The sequence below is a fragment of the Salmo trutta genome, chromosome 3 (assembly GCF_901001165.1).
Source record: "Salmo trutta chromosome 3, fSalTru1.1, whole genome shotgun sequence".
Classification (NCBI taxonomy): domain Eukaryota; kingdom Metazoa; phylum Chordata; class Actinopteri; order Salmoniformes; family Salmonidae; genus Salmo; species Salmo trutta.
Genome location: NC_042959.1, coordinates 23,864,677 through 23,885,952, shown reverse-complemented (window position 1 = coordinate 23,885,952; position 21,276 = coordinate 23,864,677). Strand labels below are relative to the sequence as shown.

The following is a 21,276-nucleotide window of genomic DNA, read 5'->3' as shown; positions in this document are numbered from 1 at the left end:
CAAGTGGTAGTAGTTTATCTTTATCTTTTAAGAGCATTTAACATCATACAACAGAATCTGTATGATTTAAAGCTGGTTCTAAATTTGGTTAAAACAACATGCATGGTATTTTCAAATGCCAGGTATGTTACTAATCATGTCATTGCTACGTTGGCTGGACATACTATAGAACAAGTTAAAGTGTACAAATATTTGGGTGTGTGGGTTGATGATAAGCTGAGCTTCACTGTGCATGTAGAGAACTTGATAAGGAAGCTCGAGCTGAGAATAGGTTTTTATTACCGGCATAAGGCCTGTTTTTCTTTGGAGGCCAGGAGGAGCTGGTACGATGTACATTACTGTCGGTTTTAGATTTTAGTGATGTTATATATATGCAGGCCTCAACCACTACCCTGAGAGCATTGTGATCTCCACAGCACTGTTGGCTGGTTGTCATTGACCTTGCGTAGGCTTAAATACTAGTATACACTGATTTATAAGGCCATATTGTGCCATTTTATCTCTGTTCTTTTTTAATCAGGTCGGTAAATAAATATCAATTCCTATTCTCATTTGCTTCTAACAGTACCAAAAATTAGAACAGGTCATGGTAGAAATAGTTTTAGTTACTCAGCTCCGTGGTCCTGGAATTCTCTCCTGAACATTTTAAAATTTGATGATCTAGTTTCATTGGTTGAGTTTAAACACTTGATCGATGTATATATCATAGAAGAGTGTAATTGCCTTTAGGACAGCTATTTTTTTGTCAAGACTTTCGTGTTTTTTAACGTAATATGTAATTGTTGTACTGCATATGTGTTTATAGTTTTGTTTAATGTTGTGTCAGTGTATGTACGTTGTTTTGTCTGAAACGTTGTTCCCCCTGCTGCTATCTCAATGAGAAAAAACCTGTATAAATAAAGGTTAAAAAAATACAAAAATAAAAAAACCTTAATATTCTGTAGATGAGTAGTGGGACTTGATATTCAATAATTCAGATTGTGAACTAACCTTTTGATTGTGAACTAACCTTTTGGCCATTTTATTCAATATCAACTATGTGTGAAATGGAATGATTTGGTGCATTCTCTCTCTTAAATAGGGCCCAGTATTCACTGTATGCTCAAATCAATATCACTGCACAAATCCTTACTGAACTACCTCAGAAATAGGTATACCGCCAACCCTTTTCTCTGACCAAACAGTGAGATGAATCCATCAATCATCAACCTGGGAGAAAAGAAAAACAGGCATATTACAGATCACTAAGCTCATAATACACTTGACCTCCAACTTTTCACACAAGCTGCTGAATACACCATACACCCTGCCAGATCCGTGAACACCCCTGTTCAGATACCACACTCTTCATTCTCAGTGACATGCTGTACTCTTTCTCAGAGAGAGACTGATACTATCCATGACTGTGCTTGCCAATTGGGGCTTAGAAATGCCAGACAATCCATATTAGACATTTGTCCGATTAGAAAACCATTGATCAGATGCATTAACCAAACAACATGGCTGTGGCAAGGCTGTGGAAATTTAAGGGTTGGCATGGAAAGTGACAGTTAACTAGCTTAATAAATAATTTAGCAGATGCTTTAATCAAAAGGAACTTACAGAACTGTCAATGTGACAGTGACACGTTGTAATGTGGAGGTAAGGAGGAAGAAGTAGAATGATGGCTTTATAAACTCATGGCTTTATTTATGTATCAAACCCCAAATGGCACCAATGGGCTAGTGGGACAGCAGAAAGATTCTTACCAACAGTTAGTGGAGGGCCAATCCCATAGCCTGGCACACACTTCATGCCCGCAGGTGCCGGATCAACCACCCCAACAAAACACATGAATGCGAGCCCTGATGCAACAAACCAAGAACCAACCTCACAGGTACAACGGTTAGCAAGATAATGCAACATAAAGAACAGAAACTGCAATTACTCACAATTCCCTAGTACACTTGCTACAATATTGAGGGAATTGAACCCTCAACACTAGTGTTCTCAGCATCATGCTCTAACCCACTGAGCCAGTTGAACCCTTGTTATTTCTACTGTTAGCAGTATTGACAACAAGGGGCTGTAGAAGTTTAATTACACAGAGAACACTTCAAATGGTAAGTCTGTCACATTTTACTAGGTCCAACCTGCACACATTTAGCCATTAATCCGTAAGTGATGGCAAAAGAGGCATCAAGGCTTAATTTATCTACTTCAGAGGTTTCCACACGGGTTTAAAAAGTTAAGTGGCAAAGCCAGAGTAGTGCTTGTGATTAAACCTCCTTAATTACCCCAGGTATAATGGCCTATTAGTCGGTCCCTATAGTTAAAGAGCAAGTGGGAGATGATTGTTTTTATGAGGTACTTTTAGCTTCACCTTTTACAATGTCAGGGTTAGTACTGAGGCCTATCGTATTGAATATACAATTCACATTGGAGAATAATGATATGTCCATGGTTTCTCTTGCAAAAATATGTTGTTTCAATGATAATCCTGAATAAATAAAGGTTTAATGAGATTATCCTGAATAAATCTAGGTTTAATAGGAATATACAGTACAACCAAATAAATATATATTTGTTTCTGTATTCATCATTATCTAATATGAATTTGTATTTTTCTGGTTTGTTTCCCTAGACACTTCCTCTTTAAGACGGGCACAGGAACAACCCCTTTCTTCGGCACGGCATCCCCAGGTTACACCATGGCAACTGGGGCGGTGTACTCCACCCCGGCACGTCCCCTACCCAGAAACACCCTCTCCAGAGGGGCTTTCAAGTTCAAGAAGTCACCCAAGCACTGCTCCTGGAGGTGCACCGCCCTGAGCGCAGTGGGCATGGCTGTCCTGCTTTCAATCATGCTCTGCTACTGTATAGGTAACTATGGCCCATCGTTGTGACTATGCCCCTCCCTGTAACTATCGCCCCTTCTTGTGATTATGGCCTCTCTTTCTAACTTTGGCCCCTCCTTGTGACTATGGCCACACCTTATGACTATGGCAGCCCTTTGTGACTATGGCCGATCATTTTAACTATGCCCTCCCTTGTGACTATGGCCACTCCTTGTGACTATGGCCCCTCCTTCTACTATGGCCCCTCCTTGTGACTATGGCACCTCCTTGTGACTATGGCCCCTTCTTATGACTATGGCCCAGCCATGTGATTATGTCCCCTCCTTCTAACTGTGGCCGCTCCTTGTAGTATGGCCCCTCCTTGTGACTATGTCCCTTCCTCGTGACTATGGCCCCTCCTTGTGACTATGGCCCATCCATGTGATTATGGCCCCTCCTTCCAACTGTGGCCGCTCCTTGTAGTATGGCCCCTCCTTGTGACTATGGCCCATCCTTGTGATTATGGCCCCTCCTTCTAACTATGGCCCCTCCTTGTGACTATGGGCCCTCCATGTTTACATTGTTGTAATAGTGCGTAGTTCACGATGACCCTCCCTCATTGCTCTGCTTATGCTCTATATACTGTGGTATAAACAGACGACTAAGCAAGCCTTGAGCATTGCTCAGGTGTTGTAGAGGAGATTTAGCACTCCTCTTAACACCCACTCTCCAAAGATGAATTTGTGGATAGAAAAGAGCATAAGAACTAGCTGGACAACTACTGTACTACAACTAGGCCTTTCAAATATATTATCCTTGCAAATAATAATGGCTTGCCATTCAACTTAAGTGGTGAACCAGCCTTCAGTTCTCAGTAGAGACTTCACGACAGCACCCAACACACTAAATTTACAACACTGGATATCTGTTGCTCTTCCCAGTCAATTAAACTAAACTATCTAATAGACAAGTTGACTGGACTTTATGGCTTTGAGTCAGCTGAATCAGTGTTGACTGACCTGATGGCTTTATAAACTGTGCTAAATGTGTACTGCTCTTTCGGCATGATCTTGCTGAGCAGATAGCAGACCTTAGAATATTATTCCATCTTTCGTTGTCATATGTCAGTCAGATACAGAGACAATTCATCCTACAGATCCCAATGACACAGTTTGAAACTGTTTCAGATTATGGCAGTTCCAATGGCAAGGGCTCTGCATCATCCTGCTAACCTGATGGGAGGCCCACAGAGCAGCATCATTGACATGACCCAGCCCCACAGAGTGACATCACTGACATGACCCAGCCCCACAGAGTGACATCACTGACATGACCCAGCCCCACAGAGTGACATCACTGACATGATCCAGCCCCACAGAGTGACATCACTGACATGACCCAGCCCCACAGAGTGACATCACTGACCTGACCCAGCCTCATAGAGTGACATCACTGACATGACCCAGCCCCACAGAGTGACATCACTGACATGACCCAGCCCCACAGAGTGACATCACTGACATGACCCAGCCTCATAGAGTGACATCACTGACATGACCCAGCCCCACAGAGCAGCATCACTGACATGACCCAGCCCCACAGAGTGACATCACTGACATGACCCAGCCCCACAGAGCAGCATCACTGACATGACCCAGCCCCACAGAGCAGCATCATTGACATGACCCAGCTCCACAGAGCAGCATCATTGACATGACCCAGCCCCACAGAGTGACATCACTGACCTGACCCAGCCTCATAGAGTGACATCACTGACATGACCCAGCCCCACAGAGTGACATCACTGACCTGACCCAGCCTCATAGAGTGACATCACTGACATGACCCAGCCCCACAGAGTGACATCACTGACATGACCCAGCCCCACAGAGTGACATCACTGACATGACCCAGCCTCATAGAGTGACATCACTGACATGACCCAGCCCCACAGAGCAGCATCACTGACATGACCCAGCCCCACAGAGCAGCATCATTGACATGACCCAGCTCCACAGAGCAGCATCATTGACATGACCCAGCCCCACAGAGTGACATCACTGACCTGACCCAGCCTCATAGAGTGACATCACTGACATGACCCAGCCCCACAGAGTGACATCACTGACCTGACCCAGCCCCACAGAGTGACATCACTGACCTGACCCAGCCCCACAGAGTGACATCACTCACATGACCCAACCCCACACAGCAGCATCACTGACATCACCCAGCCCCACAGAGCAGCATCACTGACATGTCCAAGCCCCACAGAGCAGCATCATTGACATGACCCAACCCCACAGAGTGACATCACTGACATGACCAAGCCCCACAGAGCAGCATCACTGACATGACCCAGCCCCACAGAGCAGCATCACTGACATCACCCAGCCCCACAGAGTGACATCACTGACATCACCCAGCCCCACAAAGTGATGTCACTGACATGACCCAGCCCCACAGGAGCCCTGAAAGACAGACACAGTTGTAATCCCCCTCGACACCCTACAATGACACTGTCAGAAGGAACAAAATGCCCAGCACCCTAGTCACATTAGGTTATCACAAGGTTATCACTTGTCATGACTGACCTTCTCACAACCGATTTGCAACATTGTGACAACGTCATGTGTTGATGGGGCATAACCCCCAAAAAAGGGAACTATCCTAAGAAGTTGAAAGCCTTCTTCACCAAAGCGTTTTGAGAAGGGGCGATGAGAGAGGATGTGAGGAATCGAGAGCTATAAAGATTTTCTGGTGCAACAAAATCTCTTCCAGGAAGTGCTTTCATCTCGACCAGGAAGCTAGGAACATAGGCTTTAGTTTAACGCATCAACCTCACCCATAGGACAAAATTCCCCTTCAGAAGGGGCTTTGTCTGGTTTTTACACCAATCTTTAGCAGCTTGACCACAGCGATAAAATGGGTGGAGGTTTATCTGTCCTTTCTGTCCTCCTGAGTCATACACTCTCTTAATCTTGGGCTGTGTGACTTTCCCCTGAACTGTCGTAGGATTCTCATGGTGCTGAAGGGAGGACAGGATAACATGCTCGTATAGAGAGAAATATGTCTGTGGAGAAATGATGCAATGGAGAAAAAGTATGGAGAGTGCTCTCTAGCAGAGGGCCGTTACAGTGCCATATTAATATCCATGTATATTATCTCTATCATCTGGACCCGCCATGTTTTTTGATTCATGATATCGTGCTCTGTCATTAGTTGCATTTGATTTTGCTGTGCATGTTTGGTGGGTTGTCTTGTTTCTGCATTCCGCGTGTACGGCTTATGAGTGCGCCAATGGCTTTAAGGTGTGTGTGTTTGCGTTTGTGTGTGTGTGGTCTCGTGAGAGCATGAGTGTGTTTCCTGAGTTCTTTTGGTTGTGAGTGTGTGAGTTAAACAGATACAGGCCTTCTTTGCCAGTTGCCTCAGGTTGAGTTTTTCACCGTCCTCTCTTTCATCTGCAGCCAAAACACCTGCCAGGTGCGATGTCTTAAATAGCTTATGTATGCACTAGCACACTCCGCCTCTGCCAGCCCACAGATAAGAACACAGTCCGATACATACGTACAAGCACACGTCATTCTGCCTTGGTCTCTCTGTCTCTCTCTCTCTGTCTCTCTCCCATTCCATATTCTCTATGATTCTGCTTCATCCCTTGTGAGTTAGCTATGTTTTTTAAGCAGTCAATACCCCATACCCTCCCCTGCCCGTTTGAAAAAAGTTCCACCTCAGATCAAAACACTGGGAAATCAGAGTTTTGCCTCCTCAGCACAACTCCCCGGCTGGCGATCTTTGAAGGAGCCTCGCCCTCTCACTGTGTTCTTCCCCAAACAACAAGACATGCAGCTTAATAGCAATCTATTCAGAGACAGGGGTTGGAGGAAGAACATGGCGGTTTGGTTGGTTATGCAAGAGAATTAGAGAGTTTGAGGCTTGAAGCCTATTTGACCTTCTTTCTGACGCACACAAATACAAACACTTGGGGTTTCCAGATGCTCTGATTTGGGCTGTCATTATGTTGCTGCACATAGTCCACCTCCTCCTGTCTGTTTGGTGACAATGTTTGGATTTTTAAATAGAACGTCCTGCTGCGCTCTTTGATGCAGTGCTGTTTGTGTTAATGAACAGCGCTCCCCAAAGAGACACGGGAGTGTTCCTCCTCTCCTCAGTATTGATTGAGCTTGCTGTGTCTGGCCCCTGTTGGGTTTTACAGTAGAGCACTTAGCCTACATGTGGCGCACCCATAGTAAGGTAACCTAGTACAAAATAATTCCTACTCTTTAGTATTTTTCAGGCATGTTTCTTGAAGATATAGGGAAGTATAGGAAGGAAAGAGGGAAGGAAGGAGGGAGGGAACTGAGTCCTGACCACTTTCATGTGCTGAGTGCGGGGGTGCTAACTGCCAGGCCACCACAGGCCACAAAATGATGTGTTGTCTGATCTCTTTTTCCTAGAAATGCTGTCCAGCATGTATTTCTTTTTTAATGATTTGATTGATTGCCCTAACCCTAGCATATTCCACTGTTTTGTTCACTTTACAGCAATGCACTTTTTCGGCCTCAACTGGCAACTTCAAGAAACGGAAAACAAACCAGCGGTTGAGAACGGAGGGGGGAAGGCTTTGACCACTCAACCAAGCGTAGTGACAGTACTCTCAGCTGACTATGGTAAGGACCTTAGCCCTTTACCTACTTCTTTACCTACTTGTTATATCTGTAGATTACATTTGGGGAAGGAACACACCATATTTCTGATTATGTTTCTAGCCTTTAATTGCACTGGATGCTTGTTGTTTGTCCATTTTGCTTTGTGAATGTTATGTGTATGGCTCAGCACAAAAACGGTCCCAGACTGTAGCCTATCCTATACTGTAGGTACCTTCTGAATTGTAATCGACAGAGTCCAAACAGCTTTACCACATTCAGCCTTTACCAGTAGGTGTCTGTCATTTTGTATGCAATGTCTGCCACATGCATGCCACCTTTCTTCACCTTTACAGAAAAAGGCCGCTGATTTAATTTAAATCTCTTAAGGATTGGACCATTAAAAAAAACACCTAAAATTACATACCCAAATCGAACTGCCTGTAGCTCAGGATATGCATATTCTTGATATAATTTGAAAGGAAACACTTTGCAATTTGTGGAAATGTGTAACACATAATATAACACATTAGATCTGGTAAAAGATAATACAAACAAAAAAAACATGCATTTTCAAATATTTTTTTTTCATCATCTTTGAAATGCAAGAGAAAGGCCATAATATAATATTGCAGTTTTGGAACAATTTAGATTTTGGCCACTAGATGGCAGCAGTGTGTGTGCAAAGTTCCATATTGATCCAGTGATGCATTGCAATACTGCACAGTATTTTGTAATAATGTGTCTTTATTTCAACCAAACAAAAACTCTGGAGGTCCATTGTAAGAAAGATATTTATCCTAAGTGGTTTTTGAAATAAATATCAGGCAAAAATGCTTTAAACATGGTATCACTTGGTATACAGTAAGTAGGGCATTTAGCGTTTCATGTGAGAATGACTCATGTTCAAGTGTTTTTGTTGTTGCTTGCTAACCTTTTAAAAGCATCACTTCCTTGTCCTGTTGTTTTGTTATTGTACCAGGTAATGAATCAGCTAGTACATTTAGATCCTAGACATTTAGCAGTGAATCACAAGTTCCACACAAAAGATAGGGAAATCAATGTTGAAGAACAAGAAGGCCCGCACACTCATTAAGCTCCCAATTCACCGCTTTATTGACTACGTTTCGATCTGAAACTGATCTTCGCCAGGTCAAAAAAATATATAATAATCAATGGTGAAACAATCTGTTCCAGTCTCATAATGGAGCAATCAGCTGAGGTCTATTTGAATGGGAATAAAGAAGTTTCTATCATCAACTGTACCAGGAAATAGAAATACCTGGAACTACTGAAGCTGTCTGGTATTTCCATGTTTGACTGACCTAATGAGCAAGACTCATAGCTATGAGGGCCCGGGATACACATTGGGCTGTACCTAATGAACAAGACTCATATCTACGGTTTGAGGGCCAGGGATATAGACTGGGAGTCATGTGTCTGCATAATTTTATTTAAATTAAGGTAATATTGAAAATTTTATTATTTTGTTGAAAATGGAATCAATGCAGATGAAAACTGTATACAACTGTGGTGAGCTTTTATAGACCTCACAAAATGTCCATCTAGCTTTATCTCAGTGCCCTCTCTTTCTCCCCTCCAGGCAGGACTGGTGCGGTCCATCAGGAGAACAACTCCATTGACACCGGGCAAGTGGAAGTGGGCCGAAGGGTAGGTCAGGGAATACCGCCTGGGGTGTTCTGGCGATCTCGGCTGGCTATGGAGCAGCCACGCTTCCTCAAGTTCAACATCTCTGTTCAGAAGAATGCACTGGTTGGGGCCTACGGGAGGAAGGGTCTCCCGCCATCTCACACACAGGTAAATGGTACATTACTTGGGTAGGGTGTATGGCAACTGCTCGGTCTCAGCCTCGGACCACAAGGCACTACAGAGTGTAATGCATATGGCCCAGTATATCATTGGGGCCAAGCTTCCTGCCATCCGGGACCTCTATACCAGGCGGTGTCAGAGGAAGGCCCTAAAAAATGTCAAAGACTCCAGCCACCCTAGTCATACACTGTTCTCTCTGCTACCGCACAGCAAGCGGTACCAGAGCGCCAAGTCTAGGTCTAAAAGGCTTTACAGCTTCTACCCCCAAGCCCTAAGTCTCCTGAACAGCTAATCAAAGGGCTACCCAGACCCCTCTGTTATGCTATGCATAGTCACTTTAACTCTACCTACATGTACATATTACCTCAATTATCTCAACTAACTGGTGCCCCCGCACATTGACTCTTTACCGGTACCCCCTGTATATAGCCTCGCTATTGTTATTTTACTACTACTGTTTAATTACTTGTTACTTACATTTTTTATTTTACATTTTTTACTTATCAAGCAACTTATTTTTCTTAAAACTTCTTAAATCATTGTTGGTTAAGGGCTTGTAAGTAAGCATTTCACTCTAAAATCTAGACCTGTTGTATTGGGCCCATGTGACAAATACATTTTGATTTGATTTGATTTGTACAAATCTGACTGGATGATTTTTGCAATGCTCATAATATTCCTCTTTTCAGTCTTATTTTTACAAAGTTTTTACAATGGAACGACTGGATTCTAGCACTTTGGGGCAGAAGGTAGCCTAGTGGTTAGAGCATTGGGATTAAATCCCCGAGTTTACAAGGTAAAAATATGTTGCTCTGAACAAGGCAGTTAACCTGACGTTCCCTGGTTCCCTTGTAAATAAGAATAAGTTCTTAACTGACTTGCCTGGTTAAATTAAAAAAATTATAAAGAGGTCGTGGCTGGGTAGTTCCACCAGACTGTTGCCTTTCAAGAAGAAAAAAAAACATTGATTTCACTTAATTGTAACATTTTGTCATATAGAGCACGTGTTCAACTTAATAAACAACATAAGTCCCTAATTAAGTGCCAAATAAAGTAACAGGGTTGACTGTAACAGGTTTGACAATTTCATCTTAAATCACTGGGTTGACCTTAAAATGAGACAGATGTAGATTAATCACTAATCACACACACAAAAAAAAAGAATCTTCAGAAATTACTTTAAAAAAATAACTAGGTCAATGATGGTGAAAACTTTGGTGGTAAGTGGGTTCAAATCTTCCTAGAAGTGACAGGGGGACATGTCAAAATGCAGAATTTTGGCACTTTAGCAAGCCTTAAAAAAGATTGATTGAATTTTCCATGTGGTCTATATTAAAGGGCACTTATTTTTAAAATTCAATATTGGTGCACATTTTATATCTTAAAATATCAAAGGGACACAAAATGCACTATTTTTGTGGAATGACCTTCTTGACATTCTCTGACTTGACTTGAAGAAGAGCCTCTTTCGCGCGCCGGAAATCGGGCCACTATCGAATGAAAAAAAAGTTAAATACAAATGACAACAGGAAAGAAGGGATTACTCTTCCAAGGTAAAAGAAAGAAGGAACCCAACTAAATCAAATACAACAAACAGAGAAGCCTCCTTTTATGTCCAAGGCAATTGCTTCGCAGGCCGCTCAAGACTGTCAATGCCTAGACACAAAGTCAACCGCCACTGCCTTAGAAACGGTCCGTTAATTTGCCAGGGCGATAAATCGATGTGTTTACTTAACTTAGCATGAAAGACCCCAATGAGACCCCAATGAGAGATATTGACCGTTGGTTACATTCACAGCTTGAGGAGAGGAACAACTTTAAAGTGCGTCACCAATCGCTCAAAGGAAAATAATAAAACTACATTTGTTAGTAAGTGTCTTACTCTGCATGATTCATCAATTGTCCTAAACTAGGTTTTGTGAAGAAATGATTAACACTAGTTTGAATTCCCAGGTATAGCTAATAATTATTTGTGGTTCATCGGCTAGCCTGGCTAGGCTTGGCCTCTTGTTCATTATTATTTGCTCCTATTGTTAGATTGAGATAAGCCTTTGCCAAGCAATCAAGATGTACACACTGGCCTGGGAGTAAAGGAATGGTTGGGTTCTGGACTTTTATTACTTCGCCCCCTGGCCACCAACACATAAAAAACGGCCTACATCCACAGGTCAATATCTCTTCTCTGCTCCTCAGCTCCTCTCAAAAGGGTTTAAACCACTGAGTGTTGACTTCTCTCACCCTTACTTTAATGCTTTATTTCCTATCCATACTGAGTCAGTTGGAGGGATGCTTGGTGTTGTGTCCCCTGTAGGTCCTATTTCCGATACTAAATCCTTTTTTAATGTGTCCATTTCTACTTTCAACTCCCTGTGTTGTGTTCATTTGTGTGAATGAAACACTGTTAGCATATAGAATGAAAATAATCAGTCTTCTGGAAAACTCAAATTTACTTTGACTCAAGTAAATTCTGGCTAGCTCCTTTAATGTATAATTAGGAAATTTTTTAAACAGAGATTTCCCTCTATGCACCTGGAACTACAGAATGTCACTGTTATTGTAAATGTTTTATCATATGTCGCACATCATATGTCATGAAGTGACCAATTACTTAGTCCCAACTGACCTCTGCTTGACCTTTCTTCAGTATGACTTTGTGGAGCTGCTGGATGGCAGCAGGCTCATCGCCAAAGAGAGGTGGGCTCCCACGGCGCAGGAGACCAGGGGGCGGATGGAGCGCCAGGTCAGCCTCCACCAAGCTGGCTTCATCCAGTATCTGGACTCTGGGGTGTGGCATCTGGCTTTCTACAATGATGGGAAGAGCCTGGAGACAGTATCATACAACACCATCATCCTGGGTAAGCATAACATGGAAATAATGTAGAAAATGGATGTAAAAATGGATGAGGTGAATATTTTCAATTATATTTAATTGCTGGAAAAGGCACTTGGAGAACTTTTTCCACAACTAAGAGAATAACTGGGTAGTTGACAGGCCAGATCAACATATACATACATTAACCAATAATTTAAACTGCATCTACAGACTATATAATGCAAGCAAAATGTGTTGTTGGCTTTGTGAATTGTGTTATGCACAGTTTAGGGTCTCTACATTGCAGGAATATCGCTATCCCTTAGGCTTATCATTTTTGTGCTGGCTCAGGAATTGTACTGTGGGAAAACAGAAAACATGCTAAGTTAATGTTTTGCATTAGGGAATTCTATCGATACTTTTCTAAAGATATGAAGTTATCGAAATCCAAGGTAAAAATTGCCCGGATGTGTAGAAACTGACAGCCCAGTAGTGTACATCCAATACAAGTCTTCAAAAGCAATAAAAACTAAAAAGTTTGCCCTCTTAACACAATCGAAGGAGCTCCCAGCCTAGGGGGAGTGCCCATTATGAGCGCTGGTCTGTTGAACGAACAGAAGACGTGTCAGTGGGATATGTCAGATTAACTTCAACTCAGAGAGAGGATTTACAAAGATTGATCCCGTTGCTTGTGTGGGCATGATCAGTCATGAGATTTTCATGTGGAGAAAGAAATGTCAAAGAACTAGAAATACACTGTGAAATGTAAAATGTTCGTGATGGGTTGCATTTGAGATGGGCAAGATGGCATGGGAGTTGTCAGGCTACAGTTGATGAGAGATGCACACATACCAACATTGAGTACACTGTACATTCATGCAATAAGCCAGTGTTTCCCAACCCTGGTCCTCCAGTACCCCCAACATTACACATTTTATTGTAACCCTGGACAAGCGTACCTGATTCAACTTCTCAACTAATCATCAAGCCTGCAATGAGGTGTGTTTGTCCAGGGCAAAATGTGTACTGTTGGGGGTACTCGAGGACCAGGGTTGGGAAACACTGCAATAAGCGAATGTGGCTGTGTGGAAATGTAAGATGGAATAGTATGTGACATCATAGTAGTGATATTAAATCCAATCCAATCAAATGTGTTGGATATTGTGTTGATATTGATAATGTGTTGATGTTGATTTGTGTTGATATTGATCATGTGTTGATATTGATATGTGTTGATATTGATATGTGTTGATATTGCTATTGTGTTGATATTGATAATGTGTTGATATTGATATGTGTTGATATTGATATGTGTTGATATTGATATGTGTTGATATTGCTATTGTGTTGATATTGATAATGTGTTGATATTGATATTGTGGGGATATTGATATTGATTATGTGTTCATATGGATAATGTATTGATATTGATCATGTGTTGAAGTTGATCATGTGTCGATATTGATCATGTGTTGATGTGTTGATATTGATAATGTGTTGACATTGATATTGTGTTGATATCGATATTTTGTTGATATTGATAATGTGTTGACATTGATATTGTGTTGATATTGATAATGTGTTGACATTGATATTGTGTTGATATCGATATTTTGTTGATATTGATAATGTGTTGATAATGTGTTGATATTGGATGATGTAATGAAATGATAAATGCAGGGATGAAAATAATTTTTTCTTAATTTTTTTAATTTGTATTTCCAATATTGAAAAGGACTGGAATTGGTCAAACTTTCAGTTTAAAACATGTACAAAATTATCCTCTTTCCCTAAAATCTTGATGGTCATGACTTTTTTTACATAAAAGGGGAGGTTAACTTGGCCCCAGACAATCAATCTGAGATTGATTTAAGTTTCAGTCATGGGATTTTTGCTTTAACCCCTGTATGTGTGGTTGGCACATTTTAGAGGTGTGATATCTCAATCTTGTGCAAGAGCATCTGACTGAAAAAAGTATGAACTAGTATGCCATGCCAGTAACCAGGTTTCTATCCAACCATTTCATGCAGATTAATTACCTGACGCTGCTAAAAACAGGAAATGTCAGTACAATTTCTTAAATGTCCACAGATAATTTGTTCGTTAGAAATGGTGGGATCTTTTTGTGTCTGTAAAATGAATTATGCGAAAAATTGTGGTGGAAACGTATTTATGTGCAAAAAGTGATATAATTGTAAAGGGAAATGAAAGGGGGCATACCTAGTATGAATGCATTCAACTGAAATGTGTATTTTGCATTTAACACAACCCCTCTGAATCAGAGCGGTGCGAGGGGTTGCCTTAATCGACACCCACGTCATCAGTGCCCGGTTAACCATCATATCGAAGTAAATTTGGAGTCACGCAATTATATGTTGTGTGGTCCTCCCACTACGACTCGGGAGACCCTGCTGTTTATTAGGCTACAAATTAAATAAATTATGATGAACTTCACAGGGTAGAAAAAGTGCACAGTGATGAGTGTGATGCTACTTTCCAATAAATATCAAGGGTCTTATTCTGGTGACATGATGATCGATGCCATTTGACAAATAAACATAATCCATAATAATCTCATAATGTAGGCTATCCTACCCGCACTGTATCTGCAAGCTGTTGGCTAGAGCGCACATGCCAAGACCAGAGTGGGCGCAATTGCTACATAATGCAAAAAAATGTGTGACGAAACCATCGGTAGAGTTGAAAATGCGATGGAAACCCATTTAACTTATATTTATTATTTGGTACACAGGAATTTAGCTGCAAAAGTAATTTTTATATGCACTACGTCATCACGTATAGACTTTTATCCGCAACAAGTCAGTTTAACACATCTCTGGTCGGAAAATGTGCATATTATTATATGGGTTTTAGAATATTCACATGAAAATCTGTCACCAATTGGATGGAAACCTAGCTAGTGTCACCATAGCTGGTGTAATCCTAGAAAACGTTTTTTTGTCCCAACAGAGTCGGTTATGGAGTGCTCACACAACTGTTATGGGAATGGAGAGTGTGTGTCCGGCTCCTGCCATTGTTTCCCAGGGTTCATTGGGCCATACTGCTCAAGAGGTATCTATTTCCCAACTCCTCATCTATCTATTGATATCGCAATCAATATATGAGCAAGCTTCAATGGACAAATATTGGCTATATTTTCCGAAATAATTACCATGTGCATGTGATATTTGTTCTTAGTTTAGGGTTAGGCTTAAGCTAAAGTTCAGGGTTAGGTTTAGGCTAAGGGTTAGGTTTAGACTAATAGTCAGGGTTAGCACTAATCGTTCAAATCAAATATTTTAAAGAGGAAGTGTTGTACTCCAGTCCTTTGTACTGTAGCATGGAAAGATAGTGATTGGTTGATTTAAGGTTGTGTCAACACTGCAGATATACAATGGACTATCAATCAAATGTATTTATGAAGCCCTTCTTACATCAGCTGATGTCACAAAGTGCTGTACAGGAACACAGCCTAAAACCTCAAACAGCAAGCAATGCATGTGTAGAAGCACGGTGGCAAAAACTCCCTAGAAAGGCCAGAACCTAGGGAGGAACCAGGCTATAAGGGGTGGCCAGTCCTCTTCTGGCTGTGCCGTGTGGAGATTATAACAGAACATGGCCAAGATGTTCAAATGTTCAGCAGGGTCAAATAATAATAATCACAGTGGTTGTCGAGGGTGCAACAGGTCAGCACCTCAGGAGTAAATATCAGTTGGCTTTTCATAGCCGATCATTCAGAGTATCTCTACTGCTTCTGCTGTCTCTAGAGAGTTGAAAACAGCAGGTCTGGGACAGGTAGCACGTCCGGTGAACAGGCCATGGTTCCATAGCCGCAGGCAGAACAGTTGAAACTGGAGCAGCAGCACGGCCAGGTGGACTGGGGACAGCAAGGAGTCATCAGGCCAGGTAGTCCTGAGGTATGGTCCTAGGGCTCAGGTCCTCTGAGAGAGAGAAAAAAAGAAAGAAAGAGAGAAAGAAAGAAAGAAAGAAAGAAAAAGAGAGAGAATTAGAGAGAGCATACTTAAATTCACACAGGACACCGGATAAGACAGGAGAAATACTCCAGATATAACAGACTGACCCTACCCCCCGGCACATAAACTACTGCAGCATAAATACTAGAGGTTGAGACAGGAGGGGTCGGGAGACACCGTGGCCCCATCCGACAATACCCCCGGACAGGGCCAAACAGGCAGGCAGGATATAACCCCACCCACTTATAACCCCACCCACTTTCCCCGGACAGGAAGATCACATCAGTGACTCAACCCACTCAAGTGACGCACCCCTCCTAGGGACGGCATGGAAGAGCACCAGTAAGCCAGTGACTCAGCCCCTGTAATAGGGTTAGAGGCAGAGAATCCCAGTGGAGAGAGGGGAACCGGCCAGGCAGATACAGCAAGGGCAGTTCGTAGCTCCAGTGCCTTTCCGTTCACCTTCACGCTCCTGGGCCAGACTACACTCAATCCTAGGACCTACTGAAGAGATGAGCCTTCAATAAAGACTTAAAGGTTGAGACCGAGTCTGCGTCTCTCACATGGGTAGGCAGACCATGGAGCTCTATAGGAGAAAGCCCTGCCTCCAGCTGTTTGCTTAGAAATTCTAGGGACAGTAAGGAGGCCTGCGTCTTGTGACCGTAGCGTATGTGTAGGTATGTACGGCAGGACCAAATCGGAAAGATAGGTAGGAGCAAGCCCATATAATGCTTTGTAGGTTAGCAGTAAAACCTTGAAATTAGCCCTTGCCTTAACAGGAAGCCAGTGTAGAGAGGCTAGCACTGGAGTAATATGATAAACATTTTTGGTTGTAGTCAAGATTCTAGCAGCCGTGTTTAGCACTAACTGAAGTTTATTTAGTGCTTTATCCGGGTAGCCGGAAAGTAAAGCACTACAGTAGTCTAACCTAGAAGTGACAAAAGCATGGATGAATTTTTCTGCATCATTTTTGGACAGAACGTTTCTGATTTTTGCAATGTTACGTAGATGGAAAAAAGCTGTCCTTGAAACAGTCTTGATATGTTCGTCAAAAGAGAGATCAGGGTCCAGAGTAACTAATATACTGTTGAGTAACATTGTTTCTTCCCACAACAGCTGCCTGTCCCGTCCTATGCAGTGGTAATGGCCAGTACACCAGGGGACGCTGTCAGTGTTACAGTGGATGGAAGGGCACGGAGTGTGACGTGCCTACTACCCAGTGTGTAGACCCCCAATGTGGCGGCCATGGGATTTGTGTGACGGGCAACTGTGTGTGTAATGCCGGCCACAAGGGAAGCAACTGTCACCAAGGTACACCACAACAATATGTAGTGTCACCGTTCGATTTCCCAGCCTGTCGGCGATGTATACAGTACTTATACAACTTAAACAATAGCTCTTTTCAACTTCACCAAGCAAATAATTCCTTTTGTTCCTACATCGATACTCTGCATGCATTAACTCCCTCCAACCATTTAGCCACCACAGCTATGGATTGGAATTGATTCTGAATTGTCCATCCAATGTGATTGCTTCAGTGCGCTCCCGAACAAGAACCCTGTGAGAGTCAATATCTCTCAGTCTGGGTCTATTTCTCATTGTTATCGAAAAAACTTCTCGCTATCCCCTCGACCTCTTCTCCCCCTGTTCAGTCAGTTTAACCTCATTGATCCCAATTCAGACAGAGGCAAGTCACTTGTCAAATTTACATCTGCAGATCAGTGACCCAATGTGTAAAATCTTATTGAGTCAAGGGAGTAATTGAATAAATATTTTGCGCTCATTGTGAAGTGAATTAAGAGAGAAAGTACACAAGTGCTATTGTGGAATTATGCAGGAACGGTTGGACAATGTTGTCAGTGGACTCAAACTGGCCATTGGGTTCTGGTTTGATGATAGTACAAGGTCTTGCCTTACAATCCCTTCAGAAAATATTTACAACCCTTGTGTTGTGTTACAGCCTGAATTTAAAAGTTATTACATTTAGATTTTCTTTGTCACTGGCTTACACACAATACCCCATAATGTCAAAGTGGAATTATATTTTTAGAAATGTTTACAAATGAATAAAAAATGTAAAGCTGAAATGTCTTGAGTCAATAAGTACTCAACCCATTTGTTATGGCAAGCCTAAATAAGTTCAGGAGTAAACATTTTCTTAACAAGTCACATACTAAATTGCATGGACTCACTCTGTGTGCATTAATAGTGTTTAACAGGATTTTTAAATGACGACCAAATCTCTATACCCCCACATATACAATTATATGTAAGGTCCCTCAGTCAAGCAGTGGATTTCAAACACAGATTCAACCATAAAGACAAGGGATGTTTTCCAGTGCCTCACAAAGAAGGGAACCTATTGGTAGATTGGTAAAAAATAAAATAAAAAACAGAAATTGACTATCCCTTTGAGCATGGTGAAGTTATTAATTACACTTTGGATGGTATATCAATACACCCAGTCACCAAAAGGATACAGGTGTCCCTCCTAACTCAGTTGTCGGAGAGGAAGGAAACCGCTCAGGGATGGTGACTTTAAAACAGTTACACAGTGTAATGGCTGTGATTGGAAAAAACTGAGGATGGATCAACAACATTGTACAGTAGTTACTCCACAATACTAACCTAAATGACAGAGTGAAAAGAAAGAAGCCTGTACAGAACACAAATATTTCAAAACATGCATCCTCTTTGAAATAAGGCACTAAAGTAAAACTTCAAAGAAATTGGTAAAGAAATGAACTTTATGTCCTGAGTACAAAGCGTTATGTTTGGGGCAAATCCAACACATTACTGAGTTCCATTCTTCATATTTTCAAGCATAGTGGTGGCTGTATCATGTTATGGGTATGCTTGTCATCGGCAATGACTAGGGAGTTTTTTTGGATAAAAATAAACAGTATACAGCTAAGCACAGGAAAAATCCTCAAGGAAAACCTGGTTCAGTCTGCTTTCAAACAGACACTGGGAGACAAATTCACCTTTCAGCAGGACAATACCCTAAAACACAAGGCTATATCTACCCTTGAGTTGCTTATCAAGATGACATTGAATGTTCCTGAGTGGCCGAGTTACAGTTTTGACTGAAAGCGGCTTGAAAATCTATGGCAAGACTTGAATGTGGCTGTCTAGCAATGATCAACAACCACCTTGACAGAGCATGAATAATAAAAAATAATAATAATGTGAAAATACTTTTCAATCCAGGTGTGCAAAACTCGTACATGCTGACCAAACGCGCCATCGCGCGCACGTTGATTTTGTTCCCCACACCAGAAGCGATCAGGACACGCAGATTGAAGTATCAAAACAAACTCTGAACCAATTATATTAATTTGGGGACAGGTCAAAAAACATTAAACATTTATGGCAATTTAGCTAGCTAGCTTGCTTTTGCTAGCTAATTTGTCCTGGTAAATAAACATTGGGTTGTTATTTTACCTGAAATGCACAAGGTCCTCAACTCCGACAATTAATCCACAGATAAAACGGTAAACCGAATTCGTTTCTCGTCATCTCTCCTCCTCCTTTTTCTTCTTTGGACTTTAAATGACAGTTGGCAACCAACTTTACAGTGCATTACTACAACCGACTGGAGTGTGGATGTCAGTTCATCTTTCAATCACCCACGTGGGTATATGCTCCTAAAAATTTCAATAAATGTGCTTAAATTTAAAAAATATATATGTTTTCACTTTGTCATTATGGGGTATTGTGTGTAGATAGGTGAACATTATTTTGGGGCTGTAACACAACTACAGGTGGAATAAGCCAATGGGTATGAATACTTTCTGAAGGCACTATGATTAGAACCAAATTATTCTCAATGAGTCGCTGAGATCAATATACTGTATGTGTTTGCTGAAAGGCTGTACCAGTAATAAGCTGGCTATGGAGCATGTTCACATGTTTAGTTGTTTATTTCATGATTAAGTCATCCCATATACAATAGTTGAACCATCCCCTTTCCTTTCTCTTGTTTTCCTAGCGGACTGTCTGGATCCGACCTGCTCGGGCCACGGAGCCTGCCACCACAGTGAATGCCACTGTAACCCGGGCTGGGGCGGAATCGGCTGTGAGATCCTGAAGAGCACGTGTCCTGAACAATGCTCCAGCCACGGAACCTTCCACACCGAGACAGGCACCTGTGTCTGTGAGGCTAACTGGACAGGCTCCGACTGCTCTTTAGGTCAGACAACACTCTCTTACTTTTTATTTCGGGTTTAGCTGTCTGGCTTTGTGTTGTGTATGAGGAGGCACCTCCAGTGAGGAAAAGGATGATGGTCCTCATTAATATGAGGAACGTTTTAGACAATTAGTTTGTTTTCTTGTAGGTACTTTACCAGTTTGAGGGCTGTGCTTTGGTTTTAGTAATCGGTTCATTTGTTTAAAAGACCAGGTGATTCATACTCAATGTCCTTCTCTAGAATGGGGTTATTTAGTTTAGTCTAATCGTAGTGCCGAATTAGTACCTGCATCTGCAGTTCACAGTTGGAGACCCAAATTGAGTAGCGTCACATTGGAACCTACTGGGTTTTTAACTATCTGGAGCTAAGATTGATTAAGCCGCACGTTTACTTGATTTTGCGATTGAAATCTGAGGGGTTTTGCATAAGAGGGTGTACTGTAAGTCTGAAATGATGGATGAGAGGAAAACCTAGACTGCTGGCAGGAAGAAATAATGGGAGTTTAGGGGACCAGGGAGTTTGTCTCAATTTATTCACTTTCAGACAACATCCAAAGTAAGGCCATTTGTTATTCTGTCTGTGAAATTCAGGACAGAGTCCCTCTTTCCTGCCATGAAACATCCATTGGCGGTCGATGTTAAACATTTTACATTGAAGGGAGTGAGGTTAGCTTACTTAAGCAGCCGTCCAAACTTGTGTTTGCCCACCTGGGTAGTAGTCAAGGTTTCTCTCTTAATTATCTCAGCAGTTCCACTTCAATTAAATAAACTTTAATTAACAAGCGGCGTGGCATAGATCGGCCACCCACTCTGCCATCGTGCCGGAGTCAGGGGCGTGCTAAAAGCAGATAAACACCTTTGCGCTAATGAAAAATTGATTTCATGGATTCTTTGGGAGGGGAGGGGGCCCTTGGAATCGAATGATCCCCCTCCAGAGGCATGGTTAAAATTCTGGAGTGTCGTCTAAGCTTAATCAGAGACCCACCAAGGTCTGTCAATCGAAGAAAAA

At 41.9% G+C, this 21,276-nt stretch overlaps 1 protein-coding gene across 5 annotated transcripts in view; it reads left to right on the top strand.

Moving 5' to 3' along the window:
• LOC115170749 (teneurin-3) overlaps window positions 1–21,276 on the top strand; it is a 153,144-nt gene that overhangs the window by 79,146 nt on the left and 52,722 nt on the right. For all 5 annotated transcript variants that reach the window (XM_029727058.1, XM_029727050.1, XM_029727033.1 and 2 more), the window contains 7 exons: window positions 2,624–2,862; window positions 7,361–7,486; window positions 9,066–9,280; window positions 11,937–12,147; window positions 15,075–15,176; window positions 17,195–17,389; window positions 20,070–20,270. In XM_029727058.1, coding sequence (XP_029582918.1) covers window positions 2,624–2,862; window positions 7,361–7,486; window positions 9,066–9,280; window positions 11,937–12,147; window positions 15,075–15,176; window positions 17,195–17,389; window positions 20,070–20,270 — 1,289 coding nt within the window. The remainder of the gene's footprint in view (window positions 1–2,623; window positions 2,863–7,360; window positions 7,487–9,065; window positions 9,281–11,936; window positions 12,148–15,074; window positions 15,177–17,194; window positions 17,390–20,069; window positions 20,271–21,276) is intronic.